We start from the raw sequence: 23,520 nt of genomic DNA, 5'->3' as shown, positions 1-23,520 counted from the left end.
TATCTCCTGCCCGATGGAAGAAGTTGGAAGAGTGAGTAAGCCAGGTGGGAGGGGTCTTTGGTTATGTTGCCCGCTTTCCCCAGGCAGTGGGAGTTGTAGATAGAGTCAATGAATGGGAGGCGGGTTCGTGTGATGGACTGGGCTGTGTTCACGACTCTCTGAATTTTCTTGCGGTCTTGGGCCGAGCAGTTGCCATACCAGGCTGTGATGTAGCCAAATAGGATGCTTTCTATGGTGCACCTGTAAAAGTTGGTCAGAGTCAGTGTAGACATGCCAAATTTCCTTAGTTTCCTGAGGAAGTATAGACACTGATGTGCTTTCTTGCTGGTAGCGTCGATATGGGTGGACCGGATCAGATTTTTGGTGATGTGCACACCTAGGAATTTGAAGCTGTCAACCATCTGCACCTCGGCTCCGTTGATGCAGACAGGAGCATGTACAGTACTTTGCTTCCTGATGTCAATGACCAGCTCTTTAGTTTTGCTGGCATTGAGGGATAGATTGTTGTTGTTACACCACTCCACTAGGTTCTCTATCTCCCTCCTGTATTCTGACTCATCGTTGTTCGAGATCCGACCCACTATGGTCGTGTCGCCAGCAAACTTACAGATGGAGTTAGAGCCAAATTTTGCCACGAAATGGTGTGTGAATAGGGAGTATAATAGAGGGCTAAGTACGCAACCTTGCGGGGCCCCGGTATTGAGGACTATCGTGGAGAAGGTGTTGTTGTTTATTCTTACTGATTGGTAGGAAGAACATGGAGAGACAGCATAAAAAGGGGTCAAATTCTTAAAAGGGTGCAGGACAGGAGACCTGGGTGTATATGTGCAGGACAGGTGGAGAGGGCAGTTAATAAAGTATATATTCTTCAGAGCTTTATCAAAGGGGCTTTCGAGTAGAATAGGAAGGAGATTATATTGAATTTACACACTTCACTATCACCCACTTCACACTTTCACCAAGATGAATTTATAATCTATTTTCCTTTTTTATTATCAGTAGTGTTGAGAATTAACTTTCGCCATTTCACAAACTTTGCTCTTTATCACTCTTGGTGCCTTTTAATGCCTATTAATAACAGTAATCTCCAGCAATTAAATCATTTCTACAAAATGAACCAACATTATCTGATTGCACTGCTCCTCCTTCTGTTTCTTTTTCTTATACAACCAAATGTTGGGAATAACAAAAGTCTTCATTCAAAAGGAACGCAGGTTACTAGCTTCTGATGACATTCGCATACAAGCTGCAATCTACCAGAATTTACCTCAGGTACAACATCGAATTACAGAATTGTACAGTGCAGAAGGAGGCCTTTGGCCCATCGTGTCTGTACTGGCTCTTAAAATGAGCACCATGACTTAGTGTCATTCCCCTGCCTTTTCCCTGTACCCCTGATCATCCTCTTCACAGTTTTCAATACTTCCAAGTTTTGTAATTTCCCCTTGTGCACCAAGATCTAGTTCATTAATATTGTTAGAAAAACAAAGGTAGTTTTAAGGGATTGTATTTTTATTGGTAAACATTAGAAATAAGGGATAGTTTTAACTTAATGTTTCTGTACCAGGAAGGGGCATTTATTGCCCAACCCTAATTTCCCTTTGGGGGAAGTTAAGATTGCTGTGGGACACATGTAGGCCACATTAGTGAACCAGATGGGTTTCTGCGACAATCGGCAACGGTTTCATGGTCATCATTAGACTTTTAATTCCAGATTTTTGGTGAATTAAAATGTCACCATTTGCAGTGGCGGGATTTGAACCTGGGACCCCAAAGCATTACTCTGGGTCTCTGGCTTACTAGTCCAGTAACAATACCATTATAACACTGCCTCCCCATGCTGGACAAAGGTGTTTGTATGTGTAGGAGTTGGTTAATTTCCAACTGTGTTTCTATTGTGCTTAGAGAGGGCTACGGCGTGAAGAATAAATAAACCAGAAGTAATTGATAAGCAATTGGAGCCTTGTAAGGCAGAGAAGTTTTAAAGTTTTAGTATTAGCTACATTTGTGGGCAGTTGGAGATAGGTGGTGAGAGAGAAGGCAGCGCTCACAGCTCTGCTAGAAGCAGTTGGTTTTAGAATGCCAAAGTGGGAACATCTCTGTCAGCCGAGATAGAAACAATTACCATGGAGTAATGTTTAAGAAAACAGATGGCGGGAATCTAAAATCCAGCTGCTTAAGGAAATTAGAGAAATGAAGGGAAGTGTCCAAGAAGACTTGAGTTAAGTGAACAGAGAGCAAGGTACAGTTCAGAAGAATTCAAGAAAGAGTAAACAGATTGTTCTGAGTGAAAGAAACAATTTCAGTGTCCAGATTGAAAGTGGGATAGCAGAATTCAGAGGTAGATACAACATTTGATGTAAATTAAATATAGTCTACGAACTGAGAGTAAAAGCAATTGTGAACAGTTTGTACAGCCATCAAGACAAAGAAATCCTGGGCAGCACGGTGGCCCAGTGGTTAGCACTGCTGTCTACGGTGCTGAGGTCCCGGGTTCGATCCCGCGTCACTGCCTCTGTAGAGTTTGCACGTTCTTCCCATGCCTGCGTGAGTTTCACCCCCACAACCCAAAGATGTCAGGGGCTGTTTAGCACAGGGCTAAATCACTGGCTTTGAAAGCAGACCAAGACAGGCTAGCAGCACGGTTCGATTCCCGTAACAGCCTCCCCGAACAGGCGCCAGAATGTGGCGACTAGGGGCTTTTCACAGTAACTTCATTTGAAGCCTACTTGTGACAATAAGCGATTTTCATTTCATGTGCAGGTTAGGCGATTGGCCACACTGAATTGTTCCTTAATTGGAAAAAAAAAAAATTGGGGACTGTAAATTTTTAAAAAAGACAAGTAAATCCTAAAAATGGTTGGTGTAAAATCCTTGACTGGTATCACTGTTAAAAGTGGAGTGGAAGCTTTGTTTAAAAATGTAATTTGATGGCGCAGTGGTTAGCACTGCTGGCTCATGGCACCGAGGACCCGGGTTCGGTCCCGGCCCCAGGCCACTCTATGTGTGGAGTTTACGTATTCTCCTCATGTCTGTGTGGGTCCCCACAACCCAAAGATGTGCAGGGTAGGTGGATTGGCCATGCTAAATTGCCCCTTAATTGGTTTTTTAAAAAGTATCATTTGGAAAATGACTCAATTTTGGTATACAAAGTGCTAAGGGAGAGCATTATTATTGTGAGAGAAGACTTTAAAGTGTGTTTTTGGCAGTGGAGTTGGAAACTCTCACTGGAGGAGAAAACCATGGACGCTAACGTGGGTTCTGAGCAGTGTCTTCATTTGACCACAGTCATCTTGTGTCTTAAAAGGGAGTTTGTGTTAATGAAACCATTGTAGATTAAGATGTCTTTGTAATCCATGTTAATCCTAAAACATGTGTGTAATTGTTAAAATAAGGGTGGAATAATTGAGTATTCCAAAATAATCCAACTTTTCTTGTTTAATAATTTTTTTTATTGTTGTTAAAATGAATTAGCGTTCCTGTGACTCTGTTCCTCCACGTTTTAGTAAAAAAAAAAGTTAGGTTCTTTTGAGCCTGTGCTCCATTCTTCCCATCCAGTTATAACATCAACTGGGATCACAGCAATATATATCAGGAAAAGTGAAGGTCCCAATACCAACCCCTGTGGAACACAACTGCAAATTTAACTCCAGCCCCAAAAATATATTTTGTCCATTATTCTCTGCTTCCTATTAGTCAGCCAATTTTGTTTCTACATTGCTACTGTCCCTACACAGGAGCAGTCTCCCGATAAATTTTAGCCAACCTGACTGACTAGCAGCTCCAGCAGTCCCAACAGCACTGCTGGGACTGCTAGCAGGCCCCAAAATGAAAGCACCTTGCATCCCGAGACAGGCAATTCTGGGGTTTTGAATGGGGGAGGATTATCCCCCCCCACAAAGACATATCCCCTCCTTCCTGCCTTTTAGGCAGTTTTGTTAAAAGGCCTGTCCAGTCCCACTCGTCTGCCCATGCCAACCATATTATGACATGGACAACATAATATTCGTATTAATTGGCTTTTTAAGCTTAATTGCCCGTTAATTATTTTTCCAAAATGGCAAGACGCTGATGATTTTGGCAACCACCTACCTAATGTTTAATAGTGATAAGGTCGGGAGTAGGCAGGAAGTTTCATAGACTTTACAGTGCAGATGTTGGTAGGCTAGCCACCTATCATATTTAATGCAAGTATGCCCGGGGTGGGGGTTCCATAAAGTCCAGCTCTAGGAGTTGGAGATTATAGTGTAGAGGAACACCAACTGTAAGCTTGCATCTTCCTGCCCCATGGCTCAATGAGAGGGAATATTAGATCACCGCACAATTTTGTTATACAGCTGGGTTACCTGATTCTTACTGTAGATGTAGACAGCCAAAATACTCAGGCGAATCAAAACATACGTAGCTGAATACCAACAAAGATCATCCAAATATTGGCAACATAATCTAGGTGTCCTGGTAATATTCACCCAAACACGGTACTGTGATGAGGCCTTTAGGATGTAGTAATGCCCAAATATTGAATGGATCCCAACAGAAATTAGGTTACTTATTGCACAGATGAATCACAGTGCCAAAATCCTTTTGGAGCTGTTCCAAGAATGACATTGTATAGTTCCAAATAAATTTTGAAAACACAGCTACAAGAATGAAGAATTTCTGCAAGTTTAACACCATCACACAGGCACAACTGATGGCAAAATTGTGGGAGGGACATACAATAAGCATGGCTCACCCATATGTAGTCACTCAATGTGTTGGAGTTCATTGTAAGTTTTGACTATAAATTTGAGCAAAACAATCTTATTCAGCAGTCCTCAATTGGGCTGAGCCCAACAAAAACAATCTCTGCTGCTGGCATTAATCTAGTTAAGCTATGGTAAATCTTTTTTTTTTAGAAGTATCCGTTCTTCCTTTTGGTCTTCACACTGCTGCTTACTTCTCTTTCTCTGAAGTTTGAACTCATCTCCTCCTAAAATATGTATCATCACCTCCTTCACTTCTATTTTTATCTCTATTCTCACACTTCTATGTTTTCTTCTCTCTTTCCTCCGTTGTTCTTTTTTAGCATCTTCATTTAGCTCTTTGCTTCATGTGTACTTTGGTTTCAGTTTCCTAATTAACTTCGGACATTATCCCTCTCTCTTTGACAAAGAGTCATCGGACTCAAAACGTTAGCTCTTTTCTCTCCCTGCAGATGCTGCCAGACCTGCTGAGATTTTCCAGCATTTTCTCTTTCGTTTCATCCCTCTCTCTCTTCTTCGCTTCCTCTGTACTGTTCATCTTCCTCTTTTTTTCAATTTTATTATCAAAATAAAAATAAGTTGAGAGACACTTCAAAATAAATTTCATTGGGGAAGGAGACTTAGGGGGAAAAGTACCACTGGAGGATTCCTGGAATAAAGCTAGCATGAATGGATGGGTCAGCAAAGGACATAGAATAATGCAGCTGTGGAAAACTGGTGATTGACTACCATTATTCACATATACAACGAACAATTAACAACGAATATAGTTCTCAAATGTTTTAGGAGTCTAATGAATGTCTAGGCTCTGAGCGAAGAATACATAATGAGGCTTGGCTGAAAACTCAGAAATCCATTAGCCTGTTAAAATGCTTGAGCGCCAGGGATAGAATTGCTTAACAGCTTTGACATTCTGGTCTATGCGATCTAGAACATAGAACATTACAGCGCAGTACAGGCCCTTCGGCCCTCGATGTTGCGCCGACCTGTGAAACCACTCTAAAGCCCATCTACACTATTCCCTTATCGTCCATATGTCTATCCAATGACCATTTGAATGCCCTTAGTGTTGGCGAGTCCTCTACTGTTGCAGGCAGGGCATTCCATGCCCTTACTACTCTCTGAGTAAAGAACCTACCTCTGATATCTGTCCTATATCTATCTCCCCTCAATTTAAAGCTATGTCCCCTTGTGCTAGACATCACCATCCGAGGAAAAAGGCTCTCACTGTCCATCTAATTGCACAATATTTATTTTCACAAGATAAAAAGGATTTAAGTGCTTGCAATTTCTCGTATTGTTGCTTTAAAGGGTCTGGATAATTGACACTTCTATTGGCCTGTTGTAAAAAGGAGACTTTTTTTAAGGAAGTGGAAAGTTATCCATGAGTGATTGCTTTTTTAAAGATCTTTTGACACATCCTACCATCACAATCGGGTATATTAGTTCTGTACAGTGTATAGTGAATAAATGGGCATGGTAGTGTCATTGCTTGGTATGGAGGGCATGAGGGACCACAGGGTGGGTGGGGGCACACCTTGGTGTGGTGGCATGAAGGGCCATAAGAGGTGGGTGCTGACATCCATGGCATGGGGCATGGGAGGCCAGAGGTGGTGGCTAGGAGTTTAAGGTGGCATGGATGGGACATGTGGAGGGTATGGGGGAGAAGGGTGTGAGGGGCAATGGTTGGATGGTCCTTCTGTTTTGATTACACATTGAGGCGGGCCTTTTAAACAGACCAGTTTCCATGTGTCAGCTGGTCTGACTGCAGCCCACATTTACCTTCCAGGGATGAAAATCCCATCCTCTCTGGGATTTTCTCCTTATGCGGTCAGATAAAATCAGGAATTTTCTCAACTTTCACTACCTACCTAGAGGATGGAAAATCCAGCACTGTGTTATACTGCAAAAGGAGTCATGTACTAAGTGTGCAGCTAAAAGAACTTTTGAAACAACACTATATTATGAGCCTCTTTACTGATATGAAATAATCCTAGAAGCAGGATATAGTCATCCTTGATAAAGAGCACTGAGTAGCATCAAACTCACAACAAACCAGAAACACATACTCTGCAGATCTATTATCAATTCAGAAGTTAAGAATTAACTTTCACAGGTATAAAAGGGACTGAGGTGGTGGCTATAAAAAACAAAGGCATATAGATTGGTGAGAGGATGCATATCATGACATTTCCTGTTGAGGTAATTCATGGAGCCAAATTGTGCAATTGAGGATATTTCACGAACACATATAATAGTACAATACAGGAAGCCGGTACACAGCTCAGTAACATAATGTTGCAGGGTTGTGTGCTCTACTGACTACAACTAAGCGGCACGTAACATCAGTGGCAAATTCAGAGGCACTCTACAACACACTGACTATAAACACATTTCTCATGAATGGGCTTACTATTGCTGAGGCCCACATTCCTGACACAATGACGGTGGGCTCAAAGCACTAATATTCCAAAGAACCAATAGAGAGTGATTCCGAGAACTCAGGACTGTGTAATACTCTTTGCTCAAGCAGAGCAGTGTTTAATGTAGCCACTCAAACTCAAGGTAGATTGGGAAATTACATTAAAAGATAGGGTGGTAGACCAGCAATGGCAAATATTAAAATAATTAACTCATAATTTCCAACAAATATACTTTCCTTTAAGGACTGAAAATCCCACAGGAAAAATGGCTGAAGCGTGAATGGCTAAAAATAGCATTAGGTTAAAAGAAGAGATGCCAAAAAGAATAGGAAGCCAGAGGATTAGGAGTATTTCTGAATTTAACAGAGGATGACCAAGAAATTGATAAAGAAAAAATTAATCTGAGAATATACTAGCGAGAGACATAAAAACAGAGTGTAAAAACTTCTAGTATGTAAAAACGAATCAACAAAAGTGTTGGTCCCTTAGATGTCAAGACAGGCTAAATTATAATGGAACGAGGAAATGGCAGCAAGAACGTCAAACAAGCATCTGCCTCCACAGTAGGAGACACAAAGAACATTAAGGGAATAAATAGTAGGGTGTCACAGGTCTAGTGAGAACAAGGGACTTAAAGAAGTTAGTGTTAATAAAGAAGTTGTCCTCAGGAAATTAACAGGATCAAAAGCCAACAAATCCCCTGGATATGCTGACATGCATCCTATGGCTTTAAAAGCAATAGTTTATAGAGATAGTTGATGCATTGGTTATGATTTTTCAGCATTCCCTAAAATAGTCCCCATAGGTTAGAAGGTTGCAAACATACCTCGCTATTTAAGGAAGGAAAGATAGAAAACTGGGAACAAAGAGCTAGTTTTGGGGAAAATGCTAGGATCTATTATAAGGAATGCAGTAACATGCCACTTAGAAAGTCATAACATGATTAGGCAGTCAGAGTCAATATAGGTTTATGAAGGGGAAATCTGTTTGTGGGTTTTGAGGTTGCAAAGGGAGTACCGGTGGATGTAGTGTATTTGGATTTTCAAAAAGTACTCAATAAAGTGCCACACATTGAAATAAGGATTGGGATCATTTATTTGCATGGATACCTGATTGGTCAAAGGACAGAAGACAGAGAGTATGAATGAACGGGTCATTTTTGGGATGGAAGGCTGTAAATAACAGGGTACTGTTAGGATCAGTGCTGGGGCCTCAGCTATTTACAATCTATGTCAATGACTGAGATGAAGGGACCGAGTATAATGTATTCAAGTTTACATTGACGTGAAAAGAAGATATTAGAAGAACATAAACAAGCTGCAAAAGGATACATATAGGTTGAGTGAGTGGGAAAAGATATGGCAGCTGTAGTAAGAATAAGGTCTACTGCTGACAAGGAGCCATATTAAAGCTTTTCGTCTGTCACTTCTCAGAACACTTTGCAAGGATATCAATATAAAAAAGCCTACCTTTACTGGTCAGTATACACATTGGGATTCTTACAATTCTACATACTATAAGATTGATCTTATCAGTAAGCTTGTAAATATAGCCTGAGCCATTTGTTCTCAGGCTTAATGCTAAAATAAGGCACATCAAAGGCATCCTACGGGAGAATGGCTACCCTGGTCAGATAATTTTGGGCTGTATATCATGCAAACTCATCACTTTTGCCTCTGAGAAGTGCCCAGTCCACCTCAGATTACCCTGGAAGGGCAAGGTATGTCAAACCTTTGAGCACAGGTGAAGCTGGCAGTTTCACACTGCTACCATGCAGTAGCAATACGAGTGGTATTTGCCACCACCAAGATACTGCTATCAAGCGAAAAAGATATTCTGCCTATAACACAAATGAGTGATTTGGTATGTGAATTTCAGTACCTGTGCAATGTTAGATATGTAGGCCATACGCCCCAAAGACTAGGAGATCGTACCAAACAGCATGTCCCAGCCGCTGTTCGCAACAGGCAAGATAAAAACCATACCCAAACAGCCTGTGCTTGTAAGACACAGTATCCAAAATTGGATGTAATTCCACAATTGGACAATATTTGCGAAATAATCCTCAGGATGCGAAGAATTATGCTGAAAACCAATTAAAGGTTGCATGTACTTGAAGTTACATATATTAATACTCAAGGCCCTGTTTTTTTGCAGACAGGAAGAACAGGTACACACATTGTGCCTGTGCCAGCTAAACAAAAGTGACAGCCAAACAAAAGTGACAGCCATTCACTGATTCATTCCTTGGGGCAATGCCTTGACCAATCAGTCAAGCTGCCTGGTTTAAATTTCAAACAACACTTGGCCGCTAACTGTCAAGTCACCATCAACTGGTGCATTCTCCCTGGCAATGCCTCTACCAATCAGAGTGTACTTGCCAACAAATCAGCACTCTCTTCTCATATTATATAAATTGCTCTTTCCCCCCTTATATTGGTGTTCTTGCAAAGTGTCCTGAAGACTGCAAGACAAAAAACATTGACATGCTTCTTTTTTCAGCAATATTCATGTTCTGTACTACCAAATGACTAAAACGTAAAGAAGTATTATTACAATTATATCGGGTCTTGGTGAGACCAGACCTGAAGTACTGTATACAATTCCAGTCACTGGATTATAAGGTTATAGAGGCACTGCAGAGGGTGCAGAGATTTACGAGGATGATATAAGAAATGTGTGGGCATACATATCAGGAAGGGATTCACCAGCTGGGTTTCTTCTCTCTTGGATAAAAAGAAGGCTGAATGACCTAATGGAGGTAATTAAAATTCTAAAAGGTATTGACAGAGTGGACACAGAGGCCGGAATTTTCCTGCCATTTACACCAGTAGGATTTTCCAGTCCCACCGACAGCACACCTCCGCCGCGTGTTTCCTGGCAGCGGCGGGATGCATTCAGCAGGAAACCCTGTTAACAATGGGGGACCCTGCCAGTCCATGGTGGGCCATCTTCGCTGCTGTGAAAAATGGGAAGGGGGGCGTGTACAAAATCCCATCCAATAAGAATGTTTCCTCTTGTGGGTAAGAGCATTATTAGAGACCATCAATATAAGATAGTAGCCAAGAAATCTAATAGGGAATTCCCAATAAAAGAATGCAGAGTGGAGAATAGCTACATACAAATTAGGTACATAGCATTAATCCCAGTCACTTACAGCAGCATGGTCTCCAGGTATAATTGACAGGGGTAGTATCCAATCATCTCTATTCTGTCCAGGCACAGTAGTGTCATTATAAGCAGTCAGGTTGGGCGAAATAAGGATTAGAACCATACTTTCATCAGCCAGAGAGAGTTTTGATCTGAGATTTCCCCGGTCGGTCTTTAAAACCACTTTGGGAATCAAGATAACTGCAAGAAACTTTCAATAGAATACTTGAACTTATCTCTATGCAGGGGAGAGGCTCCGAGAGCAGAACTTAAACCTATGGTTTCAATCAGGTAAAGAGGTCTACTTCAAATGTTCTTCATTTCTCAAAAATCATTGAGACAACTTTTGGACGGGTCCATTTATTATTCGATATTGCTGAGGATATATGACAAATTCTCAGAAGCTGTGTTTCTTACACCTGTGTACCTTTATTGAAGTTCCCAATCTGAGATACACAAACAACAGATGTTTGATCGCACATTTACTAGAATGTTATTTAACATCGTCTCCCTGACAATGTCTCTCTACATAATAAAAACAGAAACTACCGGATAAACTTAGTGCTGGCAGAATCTGTGGAGTGAGAAACAAGAGTTAACATTTTGAGCCGACATGACTCTTCCACCGAGTTCAGAAGAAGTCATATTGGACTCAAAACTTTAAGATCACGATTTAACAGGACAAAAACAGAGTCCTGTTTTGGGCGGGTTTCGCAGGGTGTTCCTCGGCACTGTTATTTACCAGCGCTTTGCCATTTTTTCGGTCTTCGGTGGGGAATGCCCGGTCGAGGCCGCACTTACATAATCTCCTGCACTGATGGGCTCAGCTCGCTAGTACAGGAAGATGACTTGCGGATTGGGGCGCCGTTTTTGAATGCCGCCCCAATCTTTTGAACACAACCCCCCCTCCTCAGCCACTGAGGAGACCGGTGTAAACTGCGTCCTGGAGAAGTCACCCAGGCAAGGCCGTCAAGTCCCGGGCACCGGGAGAATCCGGCGTAGACATATTTAAATGAGCCTATTGGCTCAATTAAATACGCTAATCTGGATCTCGCCCTCGCAAGATTCAACATCCTCATCCTGTCACCAGGCCGGCCCGACGAGGCCATTAAATCCCGCCCTAACGGTCACATCCTCATTGCAGCACAAGTGTATTTAGGAATTTAGCAGTGTGGGACATCATGGACCATCGCCCATGCACCATTACACTGGCACCACTATTAATGCAAAGCTAATTCACTCTGCTGTCACAAGGAACGCCTGTCAGAGTAATAACTGGGCAAATTGGTGGGGCATTAGAGGTTTCATGAACTAGTTCAAGACTGGCACTCTGGAAAATGAACCACTAATCGATGTAGCACTCAGAGATAACTCTTGAGCCAAAACACTGCTGCTGGATTTTAATCTAGGTCACTGATGGTTACTCCATTTCAGAAGACAAAGTTATACCCACCATCTGTAGTGCAGGATCCCTCTGGAACATGTTTTTGCATGTATGCAATAGGTGGGCTGTTTGATTCAGACATTTCCTCTTCTTCTTCCTCCTCTTCATTATCCAATCCGTTACCAACTTGTACGGCTGGGAATCCAGAAGAGCTACTCTGTGTATAACGATGGACTTCAATTTCTTTATCAAGATCCTCTATCTTGGGCTTGACATCTGTTTCAAAAACAAATTTCAGGCATTATTTCAAACCAGCTCACATCTGTATCATTTACAGGCCAGCAGGCTAGGGTCATAATTAATGAGGACACAAACATGCACTTTACAATATTTACAAGGAGGCAGGGGCTATGGGGGCTGGGAATCCTAGAAATGTGGTATTCCTGCTGAATTCCACAGCAGGACCTCGTTTTAAGTTTTTTGCTCTGTTTCCGGGCTAGCAGCCAGCCATTTAAGAGAGGCTGTCTGGCTATCAAGCAGGAAGGCATGAAGTGAAAGGCTATAGGCAGAGGGGGGAGGGAGGAAGGAAGATGCTGTCCCAAGGGGGACTGGGAAGAAGCACTCCTTGCTCTTCCATGCCCACAAGCAGTGCTGGTAAAGCCCTCACATGCTGGATATGACAGTTCTCATCTCCCTCCAGTTGCCAGCTGCTGGGAACTACAATCTGCAGCCATTAAATGCAAGCGTCATTAAAATCTGAAGCATGAAGCCTCATTAACATATTTAAAGCCTTGCACCTGAGAGGGTGACAGGGATCTCACCTACTGGTCGGAGAACCGGTGTGGAACCTCTGCCAGTTCTATGTCTGAGGCCGAATGGAATCAAGTGCCTTTCATGCACTTAAGTGGCCACTGCTGGGCCTTCCAGTGATTGAAGTCCCCAGTGATAGAAGTCCCACTCACCAAGAGCTGCTCATCACAGGCCAGCAGTTCCTCATGCCCCAGCACCAGCGAGAAAGGGGGCAGCTGATGGCAATGCACCCACCAGACACCCAGGATCATTGTGCGATCCCAGACCAAAGATACGTGATGATGGCTTGGGGATTGCGGTTGCAGGGTGAGTGGGAGGGCGGTGAGCCTAACCGACGTCCTGTCAGCAGCGGCCAGGGATCCTGCATCAATCCTTCTGACCTCCAACTTAATCAGGGTAGGTTTTGCCACCTCAGGATGACTGACACTGGACGTCTCCAACTTGAGGTTGGTGGTGTTTCCATACATCTTTGTCCTTCTAGGTGGTAGAGGTTGCTGTGATGGATTAAAGATTGAGTCTGCAGGACTTGCATGTCCAACCAAAACAGGAAAGCTTTATTTATGGGATGTTAATACTACAGGCTGCGATGCTAGAGTGCCCTTTAATTTGTGCAAATGGCCAATGACAGCATGCAATCATTCTCTTGAACGTGCCCCTGTTCCGCTAAAAGGCTGCTTGTGAGGGAACATGAAAAACACTATGAATACATAACATTTCCCCCTCCTTTAAATCAAAGGTCCATGACACAATAAACTGTATAATATTATCAAGTAGCAATATGAACAATCAATCAACAGTCACTACGTCAAGACATTTGGGAGGTAATCGTTCTCTGTGTGGTTATTGGCGAACCTCATGAGTCTGCTTTTTAGTGCTTGCTGCAACTTCTGGTGCCTTTGGCTTGGTGTAAGAATTGTTAGTAGTTATCTTAACCAAAGTCTATGTAGTGATCTGAGGTTGACTCGGTGTTTGATTCGCATTTGAGGAGCAGTTCTCCCCAATTGGTTGGTTAGTGTCCGGTTCTTAGGAAGGTCCACGTTGTCTCTTGGTACAACGGGATTTGTACTGTCAGTTCTTCCTCTGGCAGATTGGTTCTTATCGGCAAATGTTGATCTGCATGTCTTCTCCATATTACATCGCCTCAGATTTGTACGGTGTGGGAGACCGGTCCTGTCTGTGCTAAGATGGTGGCAGGAATCGCCTGTGGTTGTCCCCCTCTCAAACAGGTATACCCCTTTGGGTACTGTCGGGGAGGGATAGCCTATCAGGGGAAAACAGCAGCAGCCAGACAAGTGGCACCACGGCTGGCTCTGGTGTTCAGAAGGGAGGGTCAAAGTGTAGAAGAGCAATAGTCATAGGGGACTCTGTAGTCTGGGGCACAGATAGGCGCTTCTGTGGACGTGAAAGAGACTCCAGGATGGTATGTTGCCTCCCTGGTGCCAGGGTCCAGGATGTCTCCGAATGGGTAGAGGGCATCCTGAAGGGGGAGGGCAAACAGGCAGAGGTTGTTGTACATATTGGTACTAACGACATAGGCAGGAAGGGGCATGAGGTCCTGCAGCAGGAGTTCAGGGAGCTAGGCAGAAAGTTAAAAGACAGGACCTCTAGGGTTGTAATCTCGGGATTACTCCCTGTGCCACGTGCCAGTGAGGCTAGAAATAGGAAGATAGAGCAGCTAAACACGTGGCTAAACAGCTGGTGTAGGAGGGAGGGTTTCCGTTATCAGGACCACTGGGAGCTCTTCCGGTGCAGGTTTATCATAGATTATCATAGAATTTACAGTGCAGAAGGAGGCCATTCAGCCCATCGAGTCTGCACCGGCTCTTGGAAAGAGCACCCTACCCAAGGTAAACACCGCCACCCTATCCCCATAACCCAGTAACCCCACCCAACACTAAGAGCAATTTTGGACACTAAGGGCAATTTATCATGGCCAATCCACCTAACCCGCACATCTTTGGACTGTGGGAGGAAACCGGAGCACCCGGAGGAAACCCATGCACACACGGGGAGGATGTGCAGACTCCGCACAGACAGTGACACAAGCCGGAATCGAACCTGGGACCCTGGAGCTGTGAAGCAATTGTGCTATCCACAAGGCTACCGTGCTGCCAGTGTGACCTATAAGAAAGACAGGTTGCATCTAAACTGGAGAGGCATAAATATCCTGGCCGTGAGGTTTGCTAGTGTCACACGGGAGGGTTAAACTAGTATGGCAGGGGGATGGGCATGGGAGCAATAGGTCAGAAGATGAGAGCATTGAGGGAGAACTAGGAGATAGGGACAGTATGGCTCTGAGGCAGAGCAGACAGGGTGAAGTTGCTGAACACAGCGGGTCTGGTGGCCTGAAGTGCATATGTTTTAATGCAAGAAGTATTACCGGTAAGGCAGATGAACTTAGAGCTTGGATTAGTACTTGGAACTATGATGTTGTTGCCATTACAGAGACCTGGTTGAGGGAAGGGCAGGATTGCCAGCTAAACGTTCCAGGATTTAGATGTTTCAGGTGGGATAGAGGGGGATGTAAAAGGGGTGGCGGAGTTGCGATACTGGTTAGGGAGAATATCACAGCTGTACTACGGGAGGACACCTCAGAGGGCAGTGAGGCTATATGGGTAGAGATCAGGAATAAGAAGGGTGCAGTCACAATGTTGGGGGTTTACTACAGGCCTCCCAACAGCCAGCGGGAGATAGAGGAGCCGATAGGTAGACAGATTTTGGAAAAAGAGTAAAAACAACAGGGTTCTGGTGATGGGAGACTTCAACTTCACCAATATTGACTGGGACTCACTTCGTGCCAGGGGCTTAGACGGGGCAGAGTTTGTAAGGAGCATCCAGGAGGGCTTCTTAAAACAATATGTAGACAGTCCAACTAGGGAAGGGGCTGTACTGGACCTGGTATTGGGAAATGAGCCCGGCCAGGTGGTAGAAGTTTCAGTAGGGGAGCATTTCGGGAACAGTGACCACAATTCAGTAAGTTTTAAAGTGCTGGTGGACAAGGATAAGAGTGGTCCTAGGGTGAATGTGCTAAATTGGGGGAAGGCTCAACAATATAACAATATTAGGCGGGAACTGAAGATTGGGGGCGGATGTTTGAGGGTAAATCAACATCTGACATGTGGGAGGCTTTCAAGTGTCAGTTGAAAGGAATTCAGGACCGGCATGTTCCTGTGAGGAAGAAAGATAAATACGGCAATTTGCGGGAACCTTGGATAACGAGAGATATTGTAGGCCTCGTCAAAAAGAAAAAGGAGGCATTTGTCAGGGCTAAAAGGCTGGGAACAGACGAAGCCTGTGTGGAATATAAGGAAAGTAGGAAGGAACTTAAGCAAGGAGTCAGGAGGGCTAGAAGGGGTCACGAAAAGTCATTGGCAAATAGGGTTAAGGAAAATCCCAAGGCTTTTTACACGTACATAAAAAGCAAGAGGGTAGCCAGGGAAAGAGTTGGCCCACTGAAGGATAGGCAAGGGAATCTATGCGTGGAGCCAGAGGAAATGGGCGAGGTACTAAATGAATACTTTGCATCAGTATTCACCAAAGAGAAGGAATTGGTAGATGTTGAGTCTGGAGAAGAGTGTGTAGATAGCCTGGGTCACATTGAGATCCAAAAGGACGAGATGTTGGGTGTCTTGAAAAATATTACGGTAGATAAGTCCCTAGGGCCTGATGGGATCTACCCCAGAATACTGAAGGAGGCTAGAGAGGAAATTGCTGAGGCCTTGACAGAAATCTTTGGATCCTCACTGTCTTCAGGTGATGTCCCAGAGGACTGGAGAACAGCCAATGTTGTTTGTCTGTTTAAGAAGGGTAGCAAGGATAATCCAGGGAACTACAGGCCGGTGAGCCTTACGTCAGTGGTAGGGAAATTACTGGAGAGAATTCTTCAAGACAGGATCTACTCCCATTTGGAAGCAAATGGACATATTAGTGAGAGGCAGCATGCTTTTGTGAAGGGGAGGTCGTGTCTCACTAACTTGATAGAGTTTTTCGAGGAGGTCACAAAGATGATTGATGCAGGTAGGGCAGTGGCTGTTGTCTATATGGACTTCAGTAAGCCCTTTGACAAGGTCCCTCATGGTAGACTAGTACAAAAGGTGAAGTCACATGGGATCAGGGGTGAGCTGGCAAGGTGAATACAGAACTGGCTAGGTCATAGAGGGCAGAGAGTAGCAATGGAAGGATGCTTTTCTAATTGGAGGGCTGTGACCAGTGGTGTTCCGAAGGGATCAGTGCTGGGACCTTTGCTGTTTGTAGTATATATAAATGATTTGGAGGAAAATGTAACTGGTCTGATTAGTAAGTTTGCAGACGACACTTAGGTTGGTGGAATTGCGGATAGCGATGAGGACTGTCAGAGGATACAGCAGGATTTAGATTGTCTGGAGACGGGCGGAGAGATGGCAGATGGAGTTTAATCCGGACAAATGTGAGGTAATGCATTTTGGAAGGTCTAATACACGTAGGGAATATACAGTGCATATTAGAACCCTCAAGAGTATTGAAAGTCAGAGAGATCTAGGTGTACAGGTCCACAGGTCACTGAAAGGGGCAACACAGGTGGAGAAGGTAGTCAAGAAGGCATACGGCATGCTTGCCTTCATTGGCCGGGGCATTGAGTATAAGAATTGGCAAGTCATGTTGCAGCTGTATAGAACCTTAGTTAGGCCACACTTGGAGTATCGTGTTCAATTCTGGTCGCCACACTACCAGAAGGATGTGGAGGCTTTAGAGAGGGTGCAGAAGAGATTTACCAGAATGTTGCCTGGTATGGAGGGCATTAGCTATGAGGAGCGGTTGAATAAACTCGGTTTGTCCTCACTGGAACGACGGAGGTTGAGGAGTGACCTGATAGAGGTCTACAAAATTATGAGGGGCATAGACAGAGTGGATAATCAGAGGCTTTTCCCAGGGTAGAGGGGTCAATTACTAGGTTGCATAGGTTTCAGGTGCGAGGGGCAAGGTTTAGAGTAGATGTACGAGGCAAGTTTTTTTACACAGAAGGTAGTGGGTGCCTGGAACTCGCTACCGGAGGAGGTGGTGGAAGCAGGGACGATAGTGACATTTAAGGGGCATCTTGACAAATATATGAATAGGATGGGAATAGAGGGATACGGACCCAGGAAGTGTAGAAGATTGTAGTTTAGTCGGGCAGCATGGTCGGCACGGGCTTGGAGGGCCGAAGGGCCTGTTCCTGTGCTGTACTTTTCTTTCTTTGTTTGATTCCACTTATCACTTGTGATATAATTTCGTGCCAGAACTCCATGACCCTAGTGAAAAACGCAATGTTTCACCTTGCTCTCCATCATATGATCTGATCCTGCTGCTTTCTTTCAGCAATTTAATTTGTCTTGGGTGGTTTTAGCAAATCGAATGCTGTGCGTAGTTGCCGCATAAGCATAAGCAATGCCGGAGAAATTTAGTTGTTGAGTGCGCTGTATTCCTGTACATGAGCAGGAACTGACTCTAATGTTTAGACAATGAACCTTGTTCTCTGGTTACCTTTAACGAATGTTTCACCGTCTGTACAAAATGTTCTGCCAGCCCATTTGTGGCAGGGTCGTAAGGAGCGGACAGGATGTGTTGAATTCTGTTCTCCTTCAAGTAATTAATGAACTCTCGAGACATGAAACACGGTCCATTGTTGCTCACCAGTTGTTCAGGGTAACCAAATCTGTTGAAGATTTAACCCAATCTAAATCCTTTCTTCGATGACGTTGACTTCATGATGTTTTGACTTCAGGCCATTTTGAGTGAGCATCGACTTGAATGAGAAATATGAGCCCTTCAAACGGCCTGGTGTAATCAACAGCTACCCGTTTCCAGGACTCTTCTGGCCATTTCCACTGGCGCAATGGGGCTAATGGTGGCAGGTTCCGCACTTTTGCGAAGAAAAACACATTTTTGCCTTCTTCTCGATTTTGACATCTAGACCCAGCCACCAAAAATAGCTCCTGGCGATCTCTTTCATCCTTACACTACCACAGTGGCCTTCATGTAATTGGTTCAATACATGTTTTCTTAATAATGGTGGAATGAAAACTCTCAAGCCCCAAAGGAGACAACCTGCCTGTACGGATAACTCAGGTCTTCAGGTGGAATATGGCTTTAACTAAAGGTTTGCTCCTGAAGTCTTGCCTCGAAGCACCATGTCCATAACCTCTAACAGTACAGGATCACTCCTGGTATGCTTTTTCATCTGTCCTGCGGTTACAGGAGTGTTATATACTTGCTTGAAGTAGAAAATGTTTCCACATCATGAGCTGCTTATCGACAAATTATTTGGTGAGAGTCCACCTGTGTTCCCATGAAGGTTTGACTAACAATATTTGATCATGTATGTGTGTACTGAAAAGAGCAATGTCCACCTCTGCATTCTTCTCACCGCCAGAGATGGAATCCCGCGATGAGATATTAGTGGACGATGGTCTTTCAATAAAATGAATTTCCTCCTATGCAAGCCCCAAACTGTTCACACTATCTTTGAAGTTTGCAGAGCAATATGTCAGAGCTTTCCTTGATAAACACCCTGGCACTTGCGAGACATCTGCCCTGAAGTTCACCTCCAACTTCACTAGCTGACCGTCCAGTAATGGAGTGACCCAATGTCGGTTTATTGCACCAGCAATAACTAGGATATTTAATGACAGTTCATCTTCAGACTGTGAATCAAATTTCTTCTCGTGTCCTTTTTGTACCATGTGGACGCTTATTCCTTGACTCAGTATTCTTCCAACTTCTTCCATCGGGCAGGAGATACAAAAGTCTGAGAACACGCACAAACAGATTCAAAAAAAGCTTCTTCCCCGCTGTCACCAGGCTACTAAATGACCCTCTGAGTGACTGACCAGATTTAAACTACACTCCCGTATGCTTCACCCGATACCGGTGTCTATGTATTTACATTGTGGTCCTTGTGTTGCCCTTTTATGTATTTTCTTTTTATTTTATTTTCTTTACATGTACTAAATGATCTATTTGAGCTGCTCACAGAAAAATACTTTTCACTGTACCTCAGTACATGTGACAATAAACAAATCCAATCCATTTGTTTTATTCGGCTTCCTGCAACTATTTCCTGAAGCTTGTTACTGTTTCCCAACAAACGTCTGCAATGTGGCCCTTTGTCCCACAATTTCTGCGCATGATGTCTTTAGACCAGCAATCTGCTGTAGAGTGGCCGATTTTTACACAACTATGACAAGTGCAAGTCTGTGTATACGTTCAAGTTTCAGCCGATATCTTGTGAATTCCTGTGCTTGAACACAACTGTTGAGCTTCTTTGGCTGCCAATTCCATGGCTACAGCAACTTGCAAAGATTTCTTTGAGGTCAGGTTGCTTTTGGTTTTGAATAATTTCGCTCTATAAGCCACACACTAATCTATCTCTGATAGTATCGTTTAACACATCCCAGAAGTCATAGTGTTCAGCCACTCTTTTCAGGGCAGCTACAAACTGTGGAATTGATTCACCTTTTTCTTGGTTGCACTTATGAATAATGGTTTTGGTGAATTGTGGCCCTGCAAGTTTTCCACTATTCCTTTGTATGTTTTTGTGCATACTTCCAGAGGTACCAGGCTCATCCCAGCGCATGCGCAGTGGGGTTCTTCTCCGTGTCGGCCATGGCGGACCATTGCACCGGCCGGCGGGGAGGGAAAGAGTGCCCCCAAGGCACAGGCCCACCCACGGATCGGTGGGCCCCGGTTGCGGGCCAGGCCACCATGGGGGCCCCCCAGGGCCAGATCCCGCCTGCGCACCGCCGAGGACTCTGCAGGCCGCCGGCAGAACCAGGTCCCACAGGTACGGACTGGGTGTATTTTACGCTGGCGGGACCCGCCGAAAACGGGCGGCCACTTGGCCCATCGCGGGCCGGAGAATCGCTGGGGGGAGCTGCTGCCAACGACCGGCACGGTGCGATTCCCGCCCCTGCCGAACAACCGGCGCCGGGGCAGCCGGCATCGGGGCGGGATCCACGCCGCCCCACCGGCGATTCTCTGACCCGGCGGGGGGTCGGAGTATCCCAATATCTGCCGCTATCTTGTTAGCTTGGAAAGAGTAGTTGAATTGTTATGTATACGAGTTCAATCGCTCTGTATTCTCATTAAACAGTCCCACGGCTCAAAAAACCCACCCCATTTTTCTCTATGAAAGGACCTGCATGTACACAATGCGCCACAAATGTTTAGCACTATGTATGCTGCTTTCTTGCCCAAACAAGGCACATCTCAAGCTCAGCCTGTTTTCCTTTGTTTTGCAACACCCCCAGTTCTAAGTTTGTTGTTGCAGGGGTACTTGCTACTCATGGACACCTGGTTCATTTTGGGTGGAGCAAGTGGCGGGCTTCTCTCCAAGATTGTTTCCTTCGGATTTTTCGATTCCTCCGGTGGCTACAGCCAATGTTTGCCCCCCCCCCCCCCCCCCCCCCCCCCCCCCCAATCGCCAGCTTTAATGTAGCGACAATTTCAATTAGCTATTATTTCTTAAGATGTCTACAAGCGCTGTTCACCTACCTCGTCACCAGTCTTTATATGTGTGGATGAAGATTGAGTCTACAGGTCTTGGAGGTTCAACCAAAACGTGGAGCTTTATTTCGAATATGTTAACCTGAGCAAATGTCGATGTTGTCATCGGATTACCATTCACTTAAAGTGCCCCTGTTCAACTACAAGGCAGCTTGTGAGGAAACACTAAAAACACGATGAATGCACAACAGTTGTGAGTTTGAAAGTTGCTGTTGAAGGTCGTTCGGTGAGTTGCTACTCTGCAGGTTATAGATGCCACACACTGCAGCCATGGTGTACCAGAGGTGGAGGGAGTGACATGTTTACGGTGGTTGATGGGGTACCGATTAAACAGGCTGCTTTATCCTGGATGGCGTTGAGCTTCCCAAGTGTTGTTGATGCTGCACTTATCCAGGTAAACGGAGAGTATTCCATCATACTATTAACTTCTGTCTTGTGGATGGTGGAGACGTTTTGGGGAGTCAGGGGGTGAGTTACTCATCACAGTATACCCAATCTCTTGCCTCCTGTTGTAGCCACAACATTTATATGGTTAGTCTAGATAGGTTTCTAGTCAGTGGTAATTCCAGGATGATAATGGTGGTAAGGTAATTCAATGTAAACGGGAAAAATGTAGACTCTCTCTCATTGCCTGGCACTTGGGGGTGTAAAAGTTATTTGCCACTGATTAGCTTGAACCTGAATGTTGTCCAGGTCATGCTGAACAATGGAAAAATCCTACTGCATTTTTAGGACCTCTGTCGTGAAGCTTGTGTTCAAGATTCTATCCACTCATCATCCCGTTCCTCAAAGCATAAGATTCCAAGAGAGAAATCCATTACTCTATAGAACAAACGTACTTTTCGAAATTTTGTGCAGAATATATCAACCTTAGTTTTCAAGAGACTCATGTTGTCAGTCATTTTGTATTTAACATCCAACAAGATCAGTAATACTGTCCATCTTGAGACGCCATTCTGATTCCATTATTGTCATCTTTCTATTGGGGGAGACCTCGCAGAAACTATGGGAAATCCTGGAGAGAAGAAGGTCATGTCCCCTCCTATACTGACACATAATGGAATGGGCTCAGGATGGACAGCAGTCACAGTTGAAATGACTGGAGGCGTTTTAAGGTAATTCCTTCCAAACCTTTTTGCCCTTTATATACCACCTCCATAATCCAGTCAATCCGATTTTCCAGCCAACGAGCAAGTCTGTGTCACACTGCCATTTCAGATTTGGGCCACTGGGTGGCACTATGGTGTATTCTTTTGATAGTCATCAGAATTTGGAATTAATTTGATCAGCTTTTCCTTCGGTATAAATTTGCGTCAATGGCTTCAAAAAGAAGGCATTCCATTCAATTGATCGCCAATAGAATGCATTTTGCTGAGATCAAAACTATAGTGTTTAATTAATATCACAAAGTATTTGGATCCCGTCAGCTTGGTGTCTGAAGGTTCTCTGTAAATTACATCTCACTGGGCAGGGGAGGTAGAGGGTGTCTCAGAGTCAAGGAATCTTCAGGAAGTTCAAAGAGAAGCAGATGACAGTTTATGGTGAAGCGGTGCCTGAAAGCAGCTGGCTGTGGACCTTGGGTGAGAAGAGATTGGGCCTGGGCTTTTACCGACTCATCTTCTGCCACTGTCTGAGCACGAAATCCTCCGTGTGTGTGACAGTGCTGTTCCTCACTAAGCCTATGGCTTGCAATCTTAACTAAGACAAGCTTCGGTCATACAAAAGAGAGACAGCAGTAGAACAGAGCGAGTAAATGATAGACAACAGGAAGGCCTGCAACCAGCCCTCAGCTCTGAATTGGTAATGCTTTGTATCCCAGCTATGTGAGGTGAGGTTATTAGGTTTTATTTGCTGTTATGGTAGCCATGAAGAACACGGGGGTCATCAATAGAGCACCCCGTGGGATTCGTGGAGTATAAACTTCCCTATTGAGCAGGCGAGTATTCGCCCAAAGGGAAATAAGCAGCGCGAGTTTAAAACCTGCTGCTCGGGCTGGTATTCTGTAGGTCCCGGGCTTGGACTTGTGCGCTGTGAGCTGTGGCCTTTTCCGTTATGTAAATAAAAGGATATGGTGTTGGAAGACTGGCCTTGGTGAGATTATTACATTTGCATTTTAAAATTTTGAAATACAAATGTATTTGTTCACCTCTTATTTCCCTCTCTAGTCAAGTGGGCAAAACTATGGCAAATTAAGTTCATTATGGCGACCTGTATCTGAGAAAAACAATTTGGAATAATAATGTCTTAATAGTGAAAAAATAGGAGCTATGATAAATAAAGAGCCTGAACAAGACAAGAAGTGTAGAATAGTATGTCCCTCAATTTGTGATATCTATGATGCCTAGTTCAAAAGATTTTGAAATAAAAATGGCTGAATTCTCAAATGTTTCATTATGGGCGAGTGATGAATTTATATCAATTTATTACAATTATAGGGCAGTACGGTGACGCAGTGATTAGCACTGCTGCTTCGGCACCAAGGTCCCAG

General features: G+C 44.2%; 1 protein-coding gene across 4 annotated transcripts in view; it reads right to left on the bottom strand.

Moving 5' to 3' along the window:
• greb1l (GREB1 like retinoic acid receptor coactivator) overlaps positions 1–23,520 on the bottom strand; it is a 417,126-nt gene that overhangs the window by 175,405 nt on the left and 218,201 nt on the right. For 3 of the 4 annotated variants that reach the window (XM_072467885.1, XM_072467884.1, XM_072467886.1), the window contains one exon: positions 11,772–11,978. The exons of the other annotated variant lie outside the window; for it this stretch is intronic. In XM_072467885.1, the coding sequence (XP_072323986.1) occupies positions 11,772–11,978 (207 nt within the window). The remainder of the gene's footprint in view (positions 1–11,771; positions 11,979–23,520) is intronic. 4 annotated transcript variants of the gene reach the window in all.

Source organism: Scyliorhinus torazame, chromosome 11 (assembly GCF_047496885.1).
Source record: "Scyliorhinus torazame isolate Kashiwa2021f chromosome 11, sScyTor2.1, whole genome shotgun sequence".
In the NCBI taxonomy this organism is placed as follows: domain Eukaryota; kingdom Metazoa; phylum Chordata; class Chondrichthyes; order Carcharhiniformes; family Scyliorhinidae; genus Scyliorhinus; species Scyliorhinus torazame.
The sequence above is the reverse complement of the archived record's forward strand: the minus strand, read 5'-3'. Positions and strand labels throughout refer to the sequence as shown.